This window comes from Mytilus trossulus, chromosome 1, assembly GCF_036588685.1.
Source record: "Mytilus trossulus isolate FHL-02 chromosome 1, PNRI_Mtr1.1.1.hap1, whole genome shotgun sequence".
Taxonomy (NCBI): domain Eukaryota; kingdom Metazoa; phylum Mollusca; class Bivalvia; order Mytilida; family Mytilidae; genus Mytilus; species Mytilus trossulus.
Window position 1 is genome coordinate 56,053,397 of NC_086373.1, and position 24,892 is coordinate 56,078,288.

Below are 24,892 nucleotides of genomic sequence, written 5' to 3' on the forward strand. Positions count from 1 at the left end.
CTTAAAACAAAATGACTGACACTTAAAGGCCATAAAATATATACCCTTGCAACATAGTAGCTAACAGTAAAATGAATGCAACATACAAAGGGTATACGAAGTAAAAAACTGTAATAAATCATTATTTAGTACTTACATTGTTTAACTAGTCCTATGTCCAGATCATCTAAATCAGATAAAGATATATCCTGGCCCATTATCCAATTCATTTACATTTTGCTTTGATTTAACTTAAGTCAAAGAATCAAATTTGACAATGTTAATTTTAATGCATTACATAATACCGGTTCAATGCTTAAATTTCACTCCACTTGATTCAATCAAATATATAACCATAAAACTTTTATTACAAGTGTTAAAGTTCACTTTTTCTCATTTTATAACACTTTTTTCAATATTCTAATGTTTAAGTTATTTGACATCATTTGATTTTTATTTTAGATTATTTTATTTTTATTTTAAGCTTTCCTGTTTCCAATAGATTTTACATTAAGTTGTTTTGGAAATTAAGGAAGTTGAACCAAAATAAACATGATGAGAAACGATGATAGTAACACACAAATCAGTTTCATACACCCTCAATGTCCTTTGTAAATAATCCTCATAATTAATTAAGGGAATCAATGAATAAAATCCTTGACAGGCGAAATCATCTTTTCTTCAAACTTTTTGAGTCTTACAGTCTGAGCTCTCATACTTGAAAATATTCCACTCTTTCACAATAAAAAAAGTTTAAGTCTTAAAAAGCCTCTTACTTGAAAATATTCCATTTTTTCACAATTAAAAAGTTTTGAGTCTGAGAGCCTCATACATAATAATATTCCACATTTTCCAATTAATCAATCAAAATGCTTCTGAAAATTTTACTTAAATGCATTTTGTTTCTCTATATTAACAGAATTTAGTTTCTTCCATATTTCTTTAATTAGAAAAACACATTATTTTCTTCAATCTATTTTTGTTAGAGGATAGTGATAATTAGTCTGCAAAACATCGAGATGTTTTTGTTCACCCATGCAGCAATTATATTTTAATCATATCATAAACTGATCAGGTTATTACTGTATAATGTGTGTAATTATCCAATCAGAAAGAGAGAGAAATCCGCTACAGACCCATCAGATAAATCTACTATAGTTACGACAGAATCTCAATGAGAGAAAATACCTGCCATTAATATGGAAAACCTAAGCATTTTTCTTCTATAAGATTAATTGATTTTACTGACACCTTGTTTGAAATTAGTGTCAGCAAATATTAAAAAGTAAACATATAAAAAATTGATCCATATATTACATGTACTACAATCAAAACCAAGAGGGGGATCTTGAATTATTGGCTGTGTGTCAGAAACTGTTTATTTAGCAATTAGATTACTTAAATATTCAAAATGATATGCAAAAAGAGACAAAATACTATATGGTATGTTAAGATTGCAAAACCTATAACCCCCTTGTTAATATTAATACATGTAGGTCCAAGTTGGTTTCAGTTACCTACTATTTTGCTTATTCTCAGAGTTGTTTCAATCTACTCAACCTTTACTTTACTTTACTCCAAAATTATGGTTTTTTTCTCTTTTATCTCATCATAAATATATTTTTATCTAAATTGAACAATTTTTACTATAAAGGGAAATAACTCAATAATTACTGTTAAGTCAGTTTAAAGACGTAAAAACAAAGGCTTTGGGACAGAGAAATTCCTTTTTCTTTTTTTTCAACTAAGAGCTACAAACAAGAGGGCTGAAAGAATATTAGAGAAGGCTTATAAACTGAGTGAAAGTATTATTTTTAAATCAAATTAAAACCACTCTGTGATATAATATTCTTCTTCAAATAAAATATTCACATAACTAATAAACAAGTTCTAGTCTTACTAAAACTATTTTGAATCCTTGGTACCAAATTACATGACCGCCTGCTGCTGTTGCTTATAGAAGGATGTGGTTAACATTGTTTACAATATAGTACTTCTGTGCAGATACTTCAAGCTATCATTGTTGATATGCACATCCAGATGGCTTCTACTTAATAAACAACTGTGATTAATTTATAATCCTTACAACTGACAAATGTTTTACTGGTATGATTGATTTTTCAAAGAAGCCTTCCGATTCGATTCGTCTCTTAATTTTGAGCATTTATACAACATTGTATAATTATCGTTTTTAATCAATAACCCATTTTATTTGAAACTCAATTAAGAAACATAGATACCAGTATATGTACTATATGGAAGTAATTTCTCCCTTCATCCCAAATAACCAAAGTTTCATCAAAACTGCACTTTTGGGTTTTTGTGCAAAAAACAGGAAAATCCCTCCTTATTTTCATGAATGAAATCCCATATAAACTTGTATGTCTAATATCTAAAATTTATAGAAATTGAAAGGGAGCCTCACAAAAGTTTTAAGAATACTTATAATTTATGATTTATTGTTCGAAAATTTGAAAATCTCCCTTTTTTACAAATAAATTCACATACCTGCATGACCTGAAACATAGAATCTAAAATTTATAAAAAGGGAAAGGGAGCTCACGTCAATAAATATGAACAATTCACCAAAGTTTCATGCAAATTGGTTAAAGCTTTTTGAGTTATTGTCTTGCATGTTGACAACTTATGGCAGAGGGATAGAACAACAGTATGCCATAGATAATGTTTCTTATAATGGGCTTATAAAAATGGACCAAAAGAATAAAGAAAAGAGAAAAGTTATGCCAAAAAAATAAGAAAAAGAGTAAAATTGCCAAAATTTATTACACAATGAAAGCTATCAGAATGCACAAGAAGTAAACAACTAATTAAGTCTTAAACAAAATCTATAGGCTGCCATTTTCAGATTTTGCAAGCGTTGTTTTGTAACTGTTTGTTCAGTTGTGCAATGATTGTGTAAAGTGCTCAACACAGTAGACCAGATGACTTTAAAACAGTTAATGTTATTACAACCACCAAGAACCTGTGAAATAAAACAGCAAATCATGTATACACAGGTTCACATTGTTTAACAGCTATTGTCTGAGCTTAAATATATTTAAGTATATCTGGCCACCCAAATACCACTTTCAGTTTGATTCCTTGATAGTGATAGGTTTTGATTCATCTTTAGATTAGTTCAATCATGAATTATACTGTTTCAGGTATAACATGTATAATTAACATAATATGATAAAAGTGATTTCTCTTGATGAAACGTAATCTTCTACAGAGCAATTGTCAGGACTTTTGGAAATTGCAGTCTTTTCATACATTTGTATCTCTTTTTTTTTTAAATCTACTGGGCAACACATTTCATAATACATGAACACAAATAATTGGGATAATTTTCACCTAATTGCAAGAATTTTAAATAACCCCCAAAAAATAAACAGTGTGCAAAGAGTACCCTTTTTATACTTGATGCCCTGCTAAGGGTGCTATAAACAGTTTCGTATAAAAAACTAGGGGTTATTCCCTGACTAAAAATAACCATGGAGGGAAACCCCTGTTTATTAACTCAATTGGTGCAAAAGTATCATGTTTTTTGTGTTTGATTGTAAAAAATAGTTAATTAGCTTTCAATTAAAACAGGTTGAATGATTGAAATATTTTTAAAAATTAAATTAACTTTACATGTTTTGAGGGGAGACAACTTTGTAAACATCCTGTTTTTTTGGCAGTGAAAATTGAAAACTTATTTGCAGCCACTGTAGCTCTTTTCGGAGCAGGAAACCGTACCCTGAAACAAGATTTTTTTGAAAGGCCAGGTAAAAACCTACAAATTTCATACAGTTTTGATTATGAAAAATGTGCATGGATCATGTCTTCATGTCTGTGCACATGACCTGGTTTCAAGTTTTTTCTGTCAAAATTAGAGCTTTTTTCCCCCATGTTCATTGGATGGAATGTTTTTAATATATTAAAAGTACACATTATTTTTATTTCATCATAAACTAGAGAACATTCTGATTCCAGTGATATCAAGTTTTATACAAGTATCTTTATTAATCAGTCCACCACTAAGGGTCACTTATGCATGGTCCCTAAAAATGTGACGTCATAGAAAAAAACTGTTGATTGCACCCTAAATACACTAGATATCTCAAAGTGATGTCACTCAGGTACAGGGTTTCCCCTGGGTCAATTATTTTTTTCGCCACCTCTTTTTCCAGAACAATATATTTTTTGCCACTTTATTATTTTGTTCGCCAAGTAACACAAATATATTTTTCTTTTAAAATTTTACTTTTTTACTTTTTTTCAAGCCCCTAAGATTTCTTCATAATGACAGTTTTCTTTTCTACTTCTAGACCATCGTGAATAAGTAAAACTATATGCTTGAAACACGTGTGTCAATGACTTTAAAGTACCCACTCAAATCAATGATCTATGAAAGTTAAATGATAAAGTTTTAAATCAGAGACCTTCCTTGCTTTAGAACATTTTTTCGTCATAACAACAGTTTTTTTTTCTGGACTTTCATTAAAAGAAGGAGAGGAAGCGTAAAAAATTTGCTTCTAATAAGTGCATCGCAACATGGTTAAAAAATCCTTTTTGTGACATGTGACAGAAGCCATTTAACCACATCATACAATCAACACCTTTATTAGTTAGTCCTTTGATGTCAATAGCTGACCATAGCTATAAATGCAATCAGCTGATTTATATTGATTTTCTGTCAAAATCTTAACGAGTTCAAGGTGAATTCCAAGTATTGTCTGATCGGTAAAGTCAGAGAAACATGAAAAAAGTAAATAAACAAGATGGCCGAAAATAAATCGTTATGTATATTTCTTTCGCCAAATTCTTTCGCCAATGACGAATTTTAATCGCCAGCAGAAACCCTGCTCAGGTATATGGTCACTATATGACAATAGCAGGAGAAGAAGTATTATATTATACCAGGACAAATTTATCACTTACATATATGCTCTATAGAGTAAATATAGAGGCCCAAAAATAACATAAAAATATATCTAAAGCCCTCTGAAGGTTTCTTAGGACTATAAGAGCCATTTTGCTGCCAAACCCCTATGGGCATTATGAAAAGTTGGTAGCCAGATATGCAACATTCCAAGATGAGGGGTCAGTAGAGGCAATGGCTTATTTAAGGACAGGAAGATATGGGTATATAGGTATAAAGGTACATTTACTATGATTTAGTAACTACAGTTTTTATAAGACCTCTTATTCTAAACTGAATAACTCCATAATATATGAACGTATTTTACAGTGGGTCTTTCTATGTGATGTTGCACTATTGTTTTGGATAAGGGTGAAGGTTTGGTACAATTAAAACATTTAAACCCACTGCAATTGTTTGCACCTGTCCCAAGTCAAGAATCTTGGTGTTCAGTAGTTTGTGTTTACTTTGTTGATGCGCATGGTTCATATTGTGTTGCTTGTTTTTTATGTAGATTAGACCTTTGGTTTTCCCGTTTAAGGTCAGACACAGGCAATTTTATAGCCTGCTTTTCTGTGTGAGCCAATGCTGAGTGTTGAAGACCGTCCTCTGACCTATAATTGTTTACTTTTAATTTTATATATATATTGTGACTTGGATGGAGAGTTGTCTCAAAAATTTGGCACTCATACCACAAGACACATCTTCTTATAGCTAAATAGAGACAAGAAATCGTATACTTATGCCACTTTTCAAAAATTATATTTATGCACTGGACTGTCATCACTGTAGCAATCAACATATCGACCAACTTACATACATGTAAGAGTTCAGCTGTCAGGTCTTCTTTCTATATTCCCGCGTTTTCTACTTTCACTTTTGAATTTCCGGTTGACGGACCACCTCTGGACTGTTCCATGCTCTTGTTGTTAATGTCACACATTTTGATATGCATAGATTAACTCGTCTTACCCAAGTTATTGTGTAAGAATACTGTTTGTTTTAGTTTAACTTATTATAGAGGTAATACCACACCTGATTTTAATCAGTTGGTTTACATAGTATATCATAATACTCGATATTTTAATATCAGAAAGAATTGTGACCTACTTTCACTTTAACAACCTGATTACCTTTGACCAACTACACAACTGATAACATTTGCAGGTCTCCTTTTTTTTCTATTTTTCCTTTTAGCAAAATGATGATATTTCAGTATACCTGTGTTGAAATGCAAAGCAGTTTTACAGTTTACACTTGGTGTCAACTAATTTGTGTTGCGCTTCTTATTTCCTCATTTACAAAAGTGATTTTGAGTACTAAACATACATGTTTACAGTTGTGTATCATACATGCATGATCACAGTGGTATACAATATATCATTGTTACAAGTATGGTTGATTAGGACTTTCAGGGCAAGTATTTTTTTTTTGATAAGTACAGTTTTACTTGCCACGGGACAAGTGCTCAAAAAAGTTAAGAGCCTAGGCTGTTACACAGTGGTTGTAGTTTGTTGCTGTGTTACATTTTTTTTTTTTTTATTCATTTTTTTTTGTACACAAATTAGGTTGTTGGTTTTCATGTTTGAATTGTTTTAAATTTGTCATTTCGAGGCCTTATACTATAGCTGACTATGAGGTATGGACTTTGCTCTTTGCTGAAGGCTGTAGGGTGACCTGAAGTTGTTTATTTGGGTGTCATTTGGTCTCATGTAAAGAGTTGTCTCATTGGCAATCATACCACATCTTCTATTTTATATTTGAACTAAATCACAGTCAATGACAGTAAAACAGTTTCATAAATAATTTCATTTTTTAGCTCATAATCATGATTGAAGTCTCAATTCTAGGAAAATTGTAATCAATACAATTTTTTTCAAATGTATATTTTTTTAAGGATGTTTAACAAGTTTGCCGACTTTTTCCTTGAAGACAACTATTATTCCTTGATCCATACCACATGTTCATGTGTATCTCAAAAGAAAAAAATATTTAATTATAAAAAAAAAAATCCAAAATAGGATTCCCAGGTAATAGTAATTAATGTCCTTGATAATTTTGCAACTTCTAAAATATATATAGAGATAACTTAATGTGATTGCTTGTTGTCAACTTGTGTGTAATGAAATTTACCTATGGTATTGAGACATTGCATTTATTTAAGTTATATTGAATTACTCATTTACAGTGACATGACAGTTGAAAAATTCCATTGTGATATATTGGTTAAAATTCAAAACTGTTTCCAAATGTTTTGAAAGCAAATAAGTACATATGGTATTTGTATAAGATAAAGTAAAAAGATTAAATCAAGATATTGTGTATGTTATCTTTGAAAATGTCATGATGAGCATTTTTTATATTAATGTATATTTATTTAGATCTGAGGCCAGAAGAACAATGTTCACAGCAGCAGTTTGTACAGAGATCTGCAAACCTTTAGAAATCAATCAGAAGAAAGACCATGGGTTATCTCCTTTTGATGATGAGGTAATAAAGCTTAATGTTAAGGCCTAATAGAAAAGAAAAGCTCAATTGGATTGATTACATCTTGTACCTTTTAAGATTGTATGTTGATCATTATCATAAAAAATCTTGTACATGACATATATATCAGTGTCTATAAAATTGAAAATGGAAATGGGGAATGTGTTAAAGAGACAACAACCGAACCATAGAACAGACAACAGCAGAAGGTCATCAACAGGTCTTCAATGCAGTGAGAAATTCCTGCACCCGGATTCTGATGTCAGAAGATGTAACCTAAGAAAATAAACAAATTGACAATAATACATAATTAACAACAGACTACTAACAGTTAACTGACATGGTAGCTCTAGACTTCAATTAAACTGATTGAAAGATTATGTCTAGATCTTCATCATATGAATATCAGGCACAATCCTTCCTGTTAGGGGTTTAGTATCATACCATCATAACATAATATATATATTTAAGAATCAAGTCTATATTTTTTAATTGTTTCCTAAAATTCCTCAGATCTGTGTCATATCCTATATAATTATTGTGTCATAGACCTTGACAATCTATGTCCCTTCTTATTCTCAAATTTGTGTCCTTTTTAACGAGTCATGCCCTGTCTAAGATCTGTACTTTCTTTCATTTGTCTTTTTGTTTTGTATGTTAATTTTTCTGCTCTGTGTCTTTTTTATGAGACAAACCCTTCCTAACAGTTTTCACAGTTTGTTCTTAAATTGTGATTTTACACCTCATTCCCAGGTAAGCAGGGGGGGTTGTATGTTCTCAAAAACCCACCTCATTCTGTATGCCCACCTCATGACTGAAAATTTACATGATAAAAAGGAGTCATATTAGAATAATAACAGATTGGTTCTATGACGTCATGGACTCATGGGACACAGATCTGAGAAAAGATCACAGATATAAGTATGATAAAGTCACAAAACACAGTTATTAAATGAAAAGACACATATTGTTGGTTTGACTTTGACTCTTGTATAATATAGATATATATATTTTATAGGTGTTGCTTTCTGTAAAATACTGTGGTATTAATTTTGCTGATATTCTGGTGTGTCAAGGAAAATATCAGTCCAGTATGCCAGTACCATTTACTCCAGGTGCATAGCATAGTGAAATCTATCTCTTACTTAATAATTGATTGAGGAGTTTTAAATAGATAAAAAAAAAATATTATTTAAAATTATTTATCTTATGCTCAGGAGAGAATATTAGTTTTTCAAAATACCTTAATATTTTACATGATTTCACAAATGAAAATGGATATCACTCATACATTTAAGGTAATTTTGAATCAGGTTTATAATCAAATAATTGAACTGGTTTCATTTCTCATTTCAAAATTGTAATACTTCATATGTTATTTTTAGAAGACTTGAAAAAGATTTTTACTTTTTAATTCTATTGTACAGCTATAATGCTATTACAATGAAAAATGTTAAGATGTATTCTTGTATGTGAAAAATTCAAGGGGATTTAACTAGATCCTCTGCAAAAGAAAATGAAAACTCTTTTTTTTTCATTGAACATAGAAAAATATAAACATTTTTCTCCTTAATCATGGAGCATTTATAAAATGTTGAAAATATTGTTATACATGTATTTGTATTTTAGGAACTGAAGTGACTGGTATTGTTCAAGAGGTTGGAAAAAATGTAAAAACACTTAAGAAGGGTGATAAAGTGGTTTCATTAATTATGTCAGGTGGATTTTCTACACATGTCATTGCACCAGAAATTGTTAGTATCATGGTTAATTTAAAGACATTATAACTGTTAAACTACTTTTATTTGCCGTTATTTACCTTTTTTTGTTTAAATCATTTTTTGAAACTCGTTAAACATGTTAATTCTTATCATCTCTATAGCTGTATTTACATCCCTCACGATAAATAAAATTGCAGGTTTTTTTTCAAGTATACTTCATAAATGAAAATCCATATATTTTCTTAATCAAAAACATGAAACATAATTTTTAAATGAAGTAATTTGGATTCCTTTCTCTTGGTTGTTTAGATCAAAAGGCCTAAATTAAAATTAAAAGAATTTTTCCAATAATTTATTATTAAAGACGGCAAAATGTTGTTTTGTAATTGTAGTTTACATGGAAACTACCATCTTCAGTAGATCTGAGGGCAGGGGCAGGCCTGGTAGTGAATTATGGTACAGCATACTTAGCTCTTACCAGGAAAGCAAATTTACAACAAGGGTAAACCACTTTTAGCTCAGTTCCATGGCCCTATGAGCCATGAGAGCTGTTACCATTACTTGGCATCTGGGAATGCCTATGTCCATTTTAGAATAGAATTTTTCTATATATGAAACTACTAGATTAATTGATTTCAAGCAAATTTGGACTGAAGAGTATAAAGTTTGAGTTTTTTGTTTTTGTCAAACAAGCAACTTCTAAAAATAAAATCAGAAAGGAAAAAGGCAAGTAATTGTATACTGTTAATTCAGAAATAAGCGTATGCATTTATTATTGCGATTTTTTTTGCAGAATGTGATTTAAGGAAAATGTGCATTTATATATATATATATACTTCAAAAATCAGCATGCACGTTGTTGTTATTGCAATACTCAACAAGTCACGTTATTTGCATTTTAAAAATAAACATTAAAATTTTCTGAATTTACAGTAGAGATGGGTAAAGGGGGGGGTGCTTGCACGGAAAAAACGTGAAATAATTCCTGTCATGAACGTTGCACGAAAAATAAAGACTTTGATGTGAACCTTTTGGGACTGAATCACAGTCTTCTTGTATATATAAACTCTCTGTTTTACTTGATATTCCCGATGAAGTATACATATTTATGATATAAATGGTTTACGGCTTTTAAAAAAGTATTTCTTAACAATCACTGCCAAGTGTTTGAATTTTATTTGAAAAATACAGAGCACACAAAATAAGCATTTGAAAATCACAATGCATGTAAAATTGAATAAGCAAAACACGTTAAACGAGACACCTGTCTTGCACGACCGAATGTCAAATAAAAAATTAAAAACATGTTGAACCTGAAATAAAAAACTGCAATCACGTTGCACGAAAATAACCCTTTACCACCCTCTACAGTAATATGCTTAAAAAATTAAAAAAAGACAAAAAACATCTGAAATGGCAATATTCACATCCAATGTTCAATATTTCATCAAGATGTACCAATATTCCATTTGCCCCAAAATTATCATACAACTCTTTAGAAGTTTTTGGTACCTACATAAGTATTTCAGTTTACACATTTTTTGTGTCTTGGCTATAAAAACTACAAATCACAGCTGCTTGAAAGTTGTTATCAATCTTCATGTCATCTTTTTATACTTAAGAAATAATTCATGGGGCTTGAATATATCGTGATTTTACCACAGGTTGGCCCTTTATGACAAATATTTTACCCTGAGCGTTAGCGGCATAAAGGGACAACCCGTGGTAAAATCTAGATATATTCAAACCCCCATGAATTAATTCGATTCTAATAGGACAAATTCTTTTGGATCAAAGCGCTCTAAGTGGAGGCAAATATTTGCCGTTCTCTTAAATAAACACACTATTAAATTGACATAAAAGAACGGAGCAAACCTTAATTAGTGACATTTTTTAACTATTTAAAATAGCGTATTTAGATAGTTTTGGATGAATTTCAATGATAATTTACTTATATGTCTAACATGTATAAAAAAAAATGGCTTATAACACATTTTAGCATTGTTTGTTTACGTTTCCTTGTTGTGATGATTTTCGGAGTCACAAGCTTGAATTTTCCCGTAAAATGCTTATATTCTTACGTCATTGTTCTATGACGTGGTGTTCCTCATTCATTAAAAAAACATATGACGTGGGGGTACAATGGGAACAGCCCATGAAATATATTCATATTTTACCACAGGTGTGTACTCAAAGCGTTATACTATATATATTTTCACACAATGCCATACATGAAATTTTTGTCACATTTTTCTAGGGAGCTGCAATTAAGAGTGTCCTGAATTTTTTTTTATCGATCTTCATGTGATAAGGCTATACTATGTAATGCAGTTTCAGGTTAATCGATTATAAACTTGCGCTAACCAAATACCTGTTATTCTTAAACACAATTGCCATTTATGAAATTTGCATCCCCTTCTATAGGGAAGTACAATGAGTGGCTTCCTGAAATTTATTATCATTTATATGAGATAATGCTTACTGGTAATGGTGTCAAGATTCATTACATCATTATCTTCCAGTTTACTGATTTCCTTAATTGAGGTATCATTAGTAGGCAGCCACAGTCAGTCACAATTTTCCTTTAATTTTTTCAGAGAATCAGTTTTAGTAACAGCAGCAGCTGGTGGAACTGGTTTAGCTGCAGTAGAAATAGCCAGTAAAGTTTTCAAATCAAAGGTAGTCACAGTTACTGCATAGTTAAGTAAAGCCTAAATTTAATTAATGGAATTTCAAAAAGTGGAAGGGAATGTGCCCAAAAAAATCCAAGAAAGTCAATTGGATTTTCATTAATGAAAAACAAATAGAAGAAAAAATCAAGATCAAGTAGATTCAAAGATAATAATTACTACTTCTTAATACTGTTCAGTCAAATTATGCACTATAATTAATTAAATACAAATTTATAAATTAAAGTAATCAATGAAAAGAGCTGTAAGATGTACAAGTAAAGTAATTGGGGATTTTGGCTCCATTTAACAAACTTTGGCCTCTTTAAGACAATTTTTGAAGCTTTAGAAATAATTATATTGCCAAACAGTGTCCACCTATGATTAAATTCTCATTATCTCTTTGAAAACTATTAAAAAAAGATACTTAAAGATTTGTCCAGTATAACCAGTCATGTTCTGGTAACTCACAGATGATGATATAGATATTTAGTTTAAACATATTTATTTATAGTGGATTGGGAAACAAGTTTTGCAACTTATATTAATCCCTTTCCACTTTGCGGGTGCGAGTGCTGCCTTGTAGCGGCATTAGCCTACTCTTTTTCAAATTTACACGGGTGTCTTTAACGTGCAAGAGATATGGCTCTCTCTTAACACGGGTCGAATATATAGATATTTATAGTTCATACATATTGTTATTCCTCTTTACATGTAGCATGTTATAGCTGCCTGTGGAGGCCCAGAGAAGGGAAATATTGCCAAGTCTAAAGGTGCTACAGATGTTATAGACTATAAACAGGAGAAGTTACGGAACAGGATTAAAGATATCACAGGTGGAGATGGTGTTGATGTTGTTTTTGATCCTGTAGGGGGTGATATGTTTCTAGACTGTGTCAAAAGGTAAATTAAAGATGCTAGAAGTAAAACAATTATTACAACCTATAGGAATAAACAAACAAAATGCATAAGAGACTATTTAAGATTAGTCCAGTCAATCTAGCATAAATTTGACCCTTACCCAAAAGTAATTGCAACAGAAGATTTTTAAGTTTTAATCTGTAGCATAATACCCCAAATATACACAGAAGAAAGTCCCATAAAATCTAACTTGAGGAAGACATAAAAAATCACCATTTAAAATTCCTATGGAGATTTATGTTGAAAAGGGAGATAACTCTTCCAAAAAAAGGCAGAAATATCAAATATACAAAATTATAATCGAATTGCTTCTATTCATCAGAATGTGTTGATTCTTGATTTTTTAGCGGTCTTTAGAGTATAACAAACAACTCTAAAGGTGTTTTCATATATTTTATCAAGCTATAATCTAGATTTCGTAATTCTTTAGTTGACTATTTATTGAATTTTTCAACATGTTAACGTAAAGAATCTCAAATTTAATAAAAATAATTAAGCATGTATTCTTCTTTTTGTGGTTTAAAGTTTCTTTAGATAAGTAAGTTGCTGAAAAAATATAATATACAGATATAAACAATACCAAATTTTCACATTATTTTTTCAAAATGGTTACAAAGCTTCAAATTTGCAATTTCTTTAATGAAAAATGCAAGTAAAAATTGAACTACCCATAACTCTTCGGTTTTGAACATTTCATGAGCAGAAGATTATATAATTTATTCAAATACAAACTTACAACCCCATTAAAGTATCATACTTTACATGAATTTCAAGAAAAACAACTAAAAAAATGACCAAAAAAGATTCATTTTTGCAAGAGTTATCTCCCCTTGATAATTTATATAGAAAATTAAAAATGCTGATTTTGAGTTTTCCTCAAGTTGGATTTTATGGGACTTTTTTCTGTGTATATAAAGGGCATAATGCTATAGATTAGAACTAAAACATTTTCTGTTGCAATTAGTTTGAGGTTAAATCTTAGTTTGAATTGACTAGATCCATAATCTATACCTTATTGATGCCAGGACAAATATTGTTAAGGTGTTACCAAAGACAACCACTGATAAGGGTTCCTTACTTTATTTTGGACATACATGCATATGCGGAAGGGTTATTTTTTAGCAGTTAGTCATTCCTCTTTCAGGCTTTGACTCTAGAAAAAGGAGTAAACAAAATGACACAGCTCAAGAAATCACTTAACTCTATAATTAAAGTATAATATACTAAAAAAAACACAGACCTGAAAGCGCTAAACTTATTAAGTGTAAGGTTACAGAAAGGAAACATATCTCATATCATTTGTAGTTATGGAAGGAAGAATTCTTATTATATGTATTGGATATGCCTTGCAATATCTTATTTTATTTGTAGTCTGACTAGAGAAGAAATCATTCTAACAATTGGTATACTGTAAATTCAGAAATTATTGTGTGCATTTATTATTGCAATTTTGTCATTTTAGACTTAAATGTGATTTTAATTTTTACGATTTTGAGAAATATCCTGTTTAATTCATATAAAATATTTCAAAATGCGAGTTTAAATTATTGCGTTTACAACTCTGTCACATTTTTCGCAATAATAAAAACTTCGCAATAATTTCTGAATTTATAGTACCTTATGTTATCTTCTTTAATTTGCAGTATGGCTAGAGAAGGGAGAATTCTTACTATAGGATATGCCTCAGGAAAAATACCCAGTATTCCTGCCAACCTGCTTCTGTTGAAATCTGGATCAGCCATGGGTTTATTCTGGGGTGAATATAGAATTATGAACACACCAGTTTTCCTGAAATCAGTAGAAGATGTTTTAGAACAGACAAGACAAGGAAATATAACACCACACATTGGAAAAGAATTTCCACTTAATAAGGTAATGCATCATTGAACTAGATAAAATCAGTCCATTATTGTATAAGACTACAGATCTGTATATGGGTGCAATCAACAGTTTTTTTCTATGACGTCATATTTTGAGGGACCATCTATAATTGACCCTTAGTGGTGTTAATGTTAATGAAGATACTTGTATAAAACTAGATATCATTAGAATCAGAATTTTCTCTAGTTTATAATGAAATAAAAATAAATTGTACTTTTAATAGTACCAAAAAGTTTTATCCAGAGAAAATGGGAAAAACATTGCATAATCTTTGCATTAAAAACATGAAATCAGGCCATGTGCACACCCATGCAGACATGATACATGCACATTTTTCATATTTAAAACTGTATGAATTTCATAGGTTTTTACCTGGTCTTTCTAAAAATTCATGCTTCAGGCTACGTTCGCCTGCTCCGAAAAGAGCTACAGTGGGTGCAAATAAGTGTTGCACTTTTCACTGCCAAAAAAACAGGATGTTTACAGTTTGTCTCCCCTTAAAACATGTGTATTTAATCTAATTTTTAAAAATTATTTTAATCATTCAACCTGTTTTAATTGAAGCTATTTAACTTATTTTTACAATCAAATATAAAAAACATGATACTTTTTTACCAATTATGTTGATAAAAAGGGACTTCCCTCCAAGTCTATTTTTAGTCGGGGAATAACCCCTAGTTTTTTATACGAAACTGTTTATAGCACCCTTAAGCAAAACCTTGTATGCGATATATAAAAACTTCTCAGCTTTTATGAATCTGTACACAATACCGATTAAAATGATGTCTTACTTTAAGGATTGTGACCCCGAATGGTGAAACTACAGCTAATTTTATATGTCGCATAGTTGTGGTATTTTGGCCAGTGGCAAATAGTTTAACTGGCATATTCCAAACATTTCCTGTATCCTATTGTCATCAGTTTATTTAAAAAGAAAAAACATAAAATTGGGTTTCTTTTGAATAAATAGAATAAAAACTGTAAAATAAGCATAAATAAAGTGACTTTAAACATATTTTGTCCCTATTATTATATGAACTAAGTTGTAACTGAGTTGAGAAAAATATTGAAACAGTGTATTTCTTATATATGATACTTGGAGCCTTTTAACTATAAAAAGTACACAAAATATAAATTAATGAAAAAAAATCCATGTTACACTAATCAGTAGTACAGGCCAAAGAAGAAAAAATCAACACTTTGCATGTGCAACTTTTGGTTCCATATATAGTAGAGAATTAATAAAAGTATCATGACGTCGCAATAAGCTGAAAAACTTCAAAATTTGAACAGAGTCTGGTTTTCTTATATCTGGTTGCTATGTACAAATCTGTAATATTTGCATTAAATATACCAAACTGATGCTTTAAAATTAATGTACACATGCCATACAATATTTTTCAGAATTGTTTTAGTCCATTCACTAACACATTTCTATGCAAAAACCTCACTATATTATATGTTTGTCCCTTTAAGGGTGCAATCAACAGTTTTTTTCTATGACGTCATATTTTGAGGGACCATCTATAATTGACCCTTAGTGGTGTTAATGTTAATGAAGATACTTGTATAAAACTAGATATCATTAGAATCAGAATTTTCTCTAGTTTATAATGAAATAAAAATAAATTGTACTTTTAATAGTACCAAAAAGTTTTATCCAGAGAAAATGGGAAAAACATTGCATAATCTTTGCATTAAAAACATGAAATCAGGCCATGTGCACACCCATGCAGACATGATACATGCACATTTTTCATATTTAAAACTGTATGAATTTCATAGGTTTTTACCTGGTCTTTCTAAAAATTCATGCTTCAGGCTACGTTCGCCTGCTCCGAAAAGAGCTACAGTGGGTGCAAATAAGTGTTGCACTTTTCACTGCCAAAAAAACAGGATGTTTACAGTTTGTCTCCCCTTAAAACATGTGTATTTAATCTAATTTTTAAAAATTATTTTAATCATTCAACCTGTTTTAATTGAAGCTATTTAACTTATTTTTACAATCAAATATAAAAAACATGATACTTTTTTACCAATTATGTTGATAAAAAGGGACTTCCCTCCAAGTCTATTTTTAGTCGGGGAATAACCCCTAGTTTTTTATACGAAACTGTTTATAGCACCCTTAAGCAAAACCTTGTATGCGATATATAAAAACTTCTCAGCTTTTATGAATCTGTACACAATACCGATTAAAATGATGTCTTACTTTAAGGATTGTGACCCCGAATGGTGAAACTACAGCTAATTTTATATGTCGCATAGTTGTGGTATTTTGGCCAGTGGCAAATAGTTTAACTGGCATATTCCAAACATTTCCTGTATCCTATTGTCATCAGTTTATTTAAAAAGAAAAAACATAAAATTGGGTTTCTTTTGAATAAATAGAATAAAAACTGTAAAATAAGCATAAATAAAGTGACTTTAAACATATTTTGTCCCTATTATTATATGAACTAAGTTGTAACTGAGTTGAGAAAAATATTGAAACAGTGTATTTCTTATATATGATACTTGGAGCCTTTTAACTATAAAAAGTACACAAAATATAAATTAATGAAAAAAAATCCATGTTACACTAATCAGTAGTACAGGCCAAAGAAGAAAAAATCAACACTTTGCATGTGCAACTTTTGGTTCCATATATAGTAGAGAATTAATAAAAGTATCATGACGTCGCAATAAGCTGAAAAACTTCAAAATTTGAACAGAGTCTGGTTTTCTTATATCTGGTTGCTATGTACAAATCTGTAATATTTGCATTAAATATACCAAACTGATGCTTTAAAATTAATGTACACATGCCATACAATATTTTTCAGAATTGTTTTAGTCCATTCACTAACACATTTCTATGCAAAAACCTCACTATATTATATGTTTGTCCCTTTAAGGGTGCAATCAACAGTTTTTTTCTATGACGTCATATTTTGAGGGACCATCTATAATTGACCCTTAGTGGTGTTAATGTTAATGAAGATACTTGTATAAAACTAGATATCATTAGAATCAGAATTTTCTCTAGTTTATAATGAAATAAAAATAAATTGTACTTTTAATAGTACCAAAAAGTTTTATCCAGAGAAAATGGGAAAAACATTGCATAATCTTTGCATTAAAAACATGAAATCAGGCCATGTGCACACCCATGCAGACATGATACATGCACATTTTTCATATTTAAAACTGTATGAATTTCATAGGTTTTTACCTGGTCTTTCTAAAAATTCATGCTTCAGGCTACGTTCGCCTGCTCCGAAAAGAGCTACAGTGGGTGCAAATAAGTGTTGCACTTTTCACTGCCAAAAAAACAGGATGTTTACAGTTTGTCTCCCCTTAAAACATGTGTATTTAATCTAATTTTTAAAAATTATTTTAATCATTCAACCTGTTTTAATTGAAGCTATTTAACTTATTTTTACAATCAAATATAAAAAACATGATACTTTTTTACCAATTATGTTGATAAAAAGGGACTTCCCCCCAAGTATATTTTTAGTCGGGGAATAACCCCTAGTTTTTTATACGAAACTGTTTATAGCACCCTATGTTAAATATTATTTTGTTGGCCAGGTTGATTTTGAATGTTCATAAATCTCTGCACTTGCTCCCTGTAGTTTATATGCCACACACAACATGTAAACAACACGAAGCAAGTGTGGGGATTTAATTTTAATTAGATTGATGTTGATAAATTGTACAAGTGTACATTTTCTGATTAAGTGTGATATCAAGAGCTACTTTTACAAGATTATTAAAGGAAGTACACCACTAATTTATGGTCCCATTGCTTTCTATGGTAAATTTCTCCATTTCAAGCAGGCACACCTCTTTTGTGTTAAGTTCAAATAGAGTGGTAATTATTGCCTGTCAAAGCAACACTTTATGGTGTATTGTACTGAAAAAATCAACATACTTTTAATTGCATATAAGAAAAAAATGGTTCTCTGAATTTCGGATGTACAAATCAGGTACTTCAGATCTGATGAACAGACAAAATATACCCTCTTTTTAAAATTTGGTGCAGTATGTTTAATATTCAAAATTATAAGTCCAATAGTGGTCTACAATGATCACCAGTCCTTCAGCTTTCTTTGATACCAAAAATACCTAAATATTCTACATATTTTGAAAGTTACACTCATGCGTAGGAACTACTTTATGTTAAATATGTACTGCTTTCTGGTATGTGCTTTCTGGCAGGGCCGGAATTAGTTGTGTTACACCTGAAAGGTTTACTTTTGCATTCACATCCCTTCATTTAGGCTAAAGTTGACTTGCACTCTACCCTTCATCATGCTTCAGTGACTTTGAGTACAAAAATTGAACTTGTTGTAGACACTTTTCAGTAAACAAAGGAGTAAGTTCGGTAAGTGTCATATTTGGCCCCAATTATAAAGTTCATGGTTACAAGACAATAATTGTTTTAAGTTGCCTTAAAGACATGTGAGAAAGTTAAACAGAGCTGTTTTTTGTAAAAGTTTAATTCTAACAAGTTGATTTTTACATACCATAAAGGTCAAGATAAGGAATTTTGGTGAAATTTGACAAAATCAGCTGAATTTCAACCAAATAAAGGACCAGGAAACATAGAGTGCAGGCGTCGACAAGCTTAATATTCAAATAAGACATGTTAAATGTCTTTACAAACATTACTTTAAAAGATCTTTGTTGTCGACGTATGCGCTCTATGTTTCCTGTCAAATAATCTTTGGAAATTTACGCATTTTCATTGATTTTGAAAAATCAATATGAGTACAACTTGTGACGTCACTATGAAACGCAGAAACGTAAAATTTTTAACAAAATGGCTTATATCCTATCTAGTCAATGTATTAGCTATAATTTATCGTGATATTGATCAATAAATCTGAATTTGAAATTTACGCTAAAAAAGGGGGCCATTTTAGGACCTTATCGAACATACTCTAAAATGACACAATCGCAAAAATTAAAATTGCATTTTAGTCTAAAATGACTTAATCACAAAAATAAATGCATGCCATTATTTCTGAAGTTACAGTTATCATTTTACTAATATATATAGGTTATGTTTTTCTTAATAGAAACAATAACACCCCTTTGTTTTATCACCAAACAAAAAGAGTACTTGATAAGTTCAGGTCAAATTTACCAACAGGTCCGAGTACACAGTTATTTCGTAGTGCATTTCTTTTAGACAATAAATGAAAATTAAAAAAATCCCACCTGCGCTTTCTCAATAATATTTTTACAGTGTGTTGTACTACTTTTGGGACAAACTATATCAAAATTTTAGAAAACTTCATCAGCTCTAACTCAAAATATGGACAATTGTATGTTGAGGGGGTCTTGAAATCTTTTGACAGCTTCCGAAGTGCTAATTTTTTACCTTTTTCAGCTGAACCTAATCACTACTTTACATTAAAATTTATGACCCAAATTTTTTTACAGTGTCATTTCACCCCCCAACTTGCAATATGAGGCATAAAACATGGAGAAATAAATTTGGAAGGGGTATAACAAACATTGGCAAGTAACACACTGTCCACACTAAGGACTATATTCGTGGACAACGAAAATCAAAGGACGATAACTGTGTACTCGGACCAACATAGGTTCAAACATTATGATGTCGGTAATAAAAAAAAATCATTGAAATAGAAATATTGCGGTATGAGTGTCAATGAGACAACTCTCCATCCAAGTCACAATGTGTAAAATATAAACCATTATAGGTCAAGGTACAGCTTTCAACATGGACCCTTTGCTTACACCAAACAGCAAGATATAAAGGGCCACAAAATGACAAGTGTAAAAAAGTTCAAACAGGAAAATCAAAAGTCTATTTATACATAAAAAAATTGAGAAACACTTATAATGAACCACATCAACAAATGACAACCACTGAACAACAGGTTCCTAAGGCCAGGTCACGTATTTGACCCTCACAAAGCTGAGCAGGGTAATACCGCCTTGGTCAGACTGATAAGGGTGTTTAACTGTTACAATGAAAAAGCCATACATAATATTCTCTTTACATTCATGCAGGCAACAAGGAAATTCATGGAATTGTCATTACGGTATTGTAAAATTCATTTTTTTTCAACAGAATATTTTCTATAATTATATTTACAGATTAATGAAGCCTTCCAGTATGTAATGGGACGAGGATCAACAGGAAAAGTTGTCATTAGTATGGACAGACAAGAATCTAATTTATAACACACATTATTAGTAGTGAGGAAAGTTTGACCTGTTATGTCCTTGGTGGCAAATCTTTAAAGTATAATTTTGTCATGAATATGCATGTGATATTTGCCACTGGACCTTTAGCAACCAAAAATCAATCAAGTAATCAAAGTATAACACAGTAAACAGAATCTACGCTAAATCATGCATATCCTTACAAATGAATAATTAAAGATAACGTCCAATCATACCATTTATTGAAATCACCTTCAGACTTTTTACTTCGTCTTGTCTTATGAATTTTCAGCTTTTTTATATAACGAAATAGCATGAAATTTTCTTTAAACAAGTAATACTAGGATTATCATTAATCAGAAGTTTTTTTTATGGGTAACAAAATATTACAAATTACTTTTGTTAAAAAGTTTGAGTAAAAAATTGTACCATCTTCATCACAGCATGTAAAATAATCAAATCAACTTATTATCAAGGGGCATACCCGTAGCCAGGGGGGTTTGGAGGGGTTCACTTTAAAGTCAACGTTCTGTTCAAATTAAGACTCTCTGTTAAGGTCAAGGAACAGTAAATGGGCTATGTCGCAGATTTTGCTAAAAATTTGCATACAACTTTGGCTCGTTGAACTACAACTGAAAATCAAAAAAATAATACATTTATCTCTTTTATTATCTGAAAAATTGCAGCTTAATAAAATATATATTGTTGACACATAAATTTCTGTTTTAATGATATAAAATAATCATAGGGTCACCGACTTCGTTTTTTGTCTAATAATCAATTTGATACCTTGTTGGTAGTGAAAAACGTCAAAAATCAATGTTTTACGGCCTGCAACGTGATCGACGTTTTGTTGGATTTTTTCACAAAGAACTCAACTTTGAATGATGAATACCGTAAAAACGAAGTCGGTGACCCCATCTTTATTTTGCATCATTATAACGCAAATTTATGTATCAACAACATATAGTTTTTTAAGAAAAATCTATGGAGCAGAATTAGAGATTTGGCGATTTTAAGACAAATTTTAGAAGGGTTTTCACCGATTTTATGTGCTTTCTATACAAATGTTCACCCTTTTTGTAAAAATTCAATCGGTAATATTTCAGATGATAAAAGAGATAAATACATAATTTTTTCGATTTTCAGTTGAAGTTCATTGAGCCAGAGTTGTTTGCCAAATTTTACTGAAATCTGGGACATAGCCCATTTACTGTAACTTAACCTTAAAGTCAAGTTTGTCAGTCCAAAAAAATTCCTGGCTACAGTACTACCATTGTATTCTAGGATAAATGCATGTAGGAAGTCTGACTTTCAGGGTGTTATAAATCATAGTATGTTGTTGTGTAGATCTAGATTACATGAATGTATATATTCTACATTTGATTCTAGTGAATGAAAAATGAATGATAATGAAGTTATAAAATATACATATTATATACAGAAATATATTTTTTACAATTTGTTGATTTTTTATGATTATTATTAAAATTTCAGAAACATGAATAGAGTTTTTCATTGAACTAGTAAACATTTTCATTTAGGGACCAGCTGAGGGCCACCTCTGGGTGCAGGATTTTCTCGCTGGGATGAGGACCTTTGGTCGCCTTCCACTGTTATCTGCTCTTTGGTTGGAGTGTTTTTGCTTTGACATATTCCCCATTTCCATTCTAATATAATTTTATTTTGTTTTTACCAACAATCTGTCGAATTTCTATCCATCCATCTATCCAAATACATAAAGGTTTTCTAGTTTGTGTCATGCATAAATCAACTAGTTTTCCTTCAGCATTAATCTCACATATTAAAGATATGCACATCTCACCTCTTCATATTTGAAATATTTTTTTCTCTTGTTTCCCTTGTGTGGAACATTTTTTGGTCATGTACAAATTAGTCATGGATTTGCACAGGGACACATGTAAATTGAAGATGTGTCCATTTGATTTTGGAAATATTGTATTTTTTTGGTCTAAGGATTTTCATATGTAAAATTTGAGTCATTTTTGTCATTTAATTCTATGAAGAATACCTAATTTATGTCATATAAAACTCAAACTGGTCACCTAATTTATGACAAATGTAACTCAAACTGGTCACCTAATTTATGACAAATGTAACTCAAACAGGTCACCTAATTTATGACAAATGTAACTCAAACAGGTCACCTAATTTATGTCATATATAACTCAAACAGGTCACCTAATTTATGTCATATGTAACTCAAACAGGTCATCTAATTTATGTCATATATAACTCAAACAGGTCACCTAATTTATGACAAATGTAACTCAAACTGGTCACCTAATTTATGACAAATGTAACTCAAACTGGTCATCTAATTTATGACAAATGTAACTCAAACAGGTCACCTAATTTATGTCATATGTTACTCAAACAGGTCATCTAATTTATGTCATATATAACTCAAACAGGTCACCTAATTTATGACAAATGTAACTCAAACTGGTCACCTAATTTATGACAAATGTAACTCAAACAGGTCACCTAATTTATGACAAATGTAACTCAAACAGGTCACCTAATTTATGTCATATGTTACTCAAACTGGTCATCTACAACTTAAGTCAAACTCAACTAATGATTGTGCACACCTTAAATATAATCACCTTCTACTTCGATAGTTTGAATGAGTTATTCACAGTTTCCCAATGTATTGTAACTTAATCATTGTTGTTGTTGAACACTATTGACAGTACCTTTAAATGGCTATATGAAAATAAGATGTGGTATGATTGCCAATGAAAGAATTATCCACAATTGTTCAAATGATGTGGATGTCAGCAACAATGAGTCACAATACCACCTTTACCAATGAGTCACATTACCACCTTTACAAATAAGTCACATAACCACCTTTACCAATGAGTCACATTACCACCTTTACCAATGAGTCACATTACCACCTTTACCAATGAGTCACATTACCACCTTTACCAATGAGTCAAACTCACCCCATATGTTTGGCTATAAAAGGCTCCAACAAGGCAAAAATTGAAGCAATTTACATGAGAAAAACCAACAGCTTGATTTATAAAGAATTAATAAAAACAATATGACCATGTTGATGACAGACTTGAACCAACAACAACCACTGAATTATATACAACTGACTGTGTAGTCAGAAAGAATTCACCTAGGCTGACTTTCCTGAAACATAAGAAGTTTATCTTCAACATCTATACATTTTGCACATAGATTTTTAAAAAAAATGTTCAATTATTTTTAACATATTTTGATAAGTTTCCAGTGTGAACACTTTGTGAATGAATTATAAAAAGAGTTACATACTTGGTGTCATGTGTAACTTCATCAGTATTCAAACTTTTCATTTAAGGCCAAAATCTGATTAGTAAAACAAGTCTTTAATCTGATGACATACAGACAAAACCATTATCTTATCCGATATATTTTTAATACCCTTTGGAACTACCATTTGCATGCTATTTATTGTTTGCACTTTTCAGAATTATTCATACAGCACTGGTCTCTTGACTAACAGCACATTGTAGGGGGTTCTGATCCGGATCCCTCATAAACAAATTTCAGATTCCCGTAGCCAGCTTACACTATGTACGTAAGCAATTCTCAATTTTTCAAAATCGGCAATCCCGTGTCACCCTTAGACCCCGAATGAGACCCACAATGTAATACTGGTCAAGGATTTTCAGCACCACATAATGATATTTATATGTATGGCACTAGTATTGTTCTTTGAGCACCTTGTAATGAAGGTTTTTATATTATACACTGGTCTTGTTGTTTAAGCACCATGCAATAAGAGTTTATTTATTTGACAATAATTTTGCTCTATCAGCACAACGAATGCAGGTTTATCTATACGGCACTGGTCTTGTTGTATCACTATCAGCACCATACAATGCATCGCACTGGTCATGTTGCATCACTATCAGCACCATACAATGCATGTTTGTGGCACTGGTCTTGTTGCATCACTATCAGCACCATACAATGCATGTTTATGGCACTGGTCTTGTTGCATCACTATCAACACCATACAATGCATGGATACGGCACTGGTCTTGTTGCATCACTATCAGCACCATACAATGCATGTTTGTGGCACTGGTCTTGTTGCATCACTATCAGCACCATAC

The 24,892-nt window shown here is 30.9% G+C and overlaps 2 protein-coding genes across 3 annotated transcripts in view; one reads left to right on the plus strand and one right to left on the minus strand.

The window, feature by feature from the left end:
- The window catches only part of LOC134727826 (FYVE, RhoGEF and PH domain-containing protein 2-like), a 55,213-nt gene extending 54,880 nt beyond the window's left edge, over window positions 1–333 (minus strand). For both annotated transcript variants that reach the window (XM_063592226.1, XM_063592219.1), the window contains exon 1: window positions 137–333. In XM_063592226.1, coding sequence (XP_063448296.1) covers window positions 137–209 — 73 coding nt within the window. In that variant the 5' untranslated portion in view covers window positions 210–333. The remainder of the gene's footprint in view (window positions 1–136) is intronic.
- Window positions 334–5,786: 5,453 nt separating this feature from the next.
- LOC134727868 (quinone oxidoreductase-like protein 2) lies at window positions 5,787–21,382 on the plus strand. The gene is made up of 9 exons (XM_063592265.1): window positions 5,787–5,869; window positions 7,267–7,375; window positions 8,391–8,487; window positions 9,002–9,126; window positions 9,486–9,595; window positions 11,691–11,772; window positions 12,481–12,665; window positions 14,327–14,555; window positions 20,685–21,382. Exons 1-9 carry the CDS (start codon window positions 5,835–5,837, stop codon window positions 20,769–20,771), a joined length of 1,059 nt encoding a protein of 352 aa, XP_063448335.1. The 5' UTR covers window positions 5,787–5,834; the 3' UTR covers window positions 20,772–21,382.
- The last annotated feature ends 3,510 nt before the right edge of the window (window positions 21,383–24,892 follow it).

What these genes read in the sequence shown, in the direction of transcription:
- LOC134727868 (XM_063592265.1), top strand. Translation starts at nt 5,835, where the DNA reads ATGCATAGATTAACTCGTCTTACCCAAGTTATTGT. An exon ending in AAAGCAAATTTACAACAAGG is followed by an intron (nt 9,596 to 11,690) that starts GTAAACCACTTT and finishes TAATTTTTTCAG; the next exon opens with AGAATCAGTTTTAGTAACAG. An exon ending in AAGAATTTCCACTTAATAAG is followed by an intron (nt 14,556 to 20,684) that starts GTAATGCATCAT and finishes TTATATTTACAG; the next exon opens with ATTAATGAAGCCTTCCAGTA.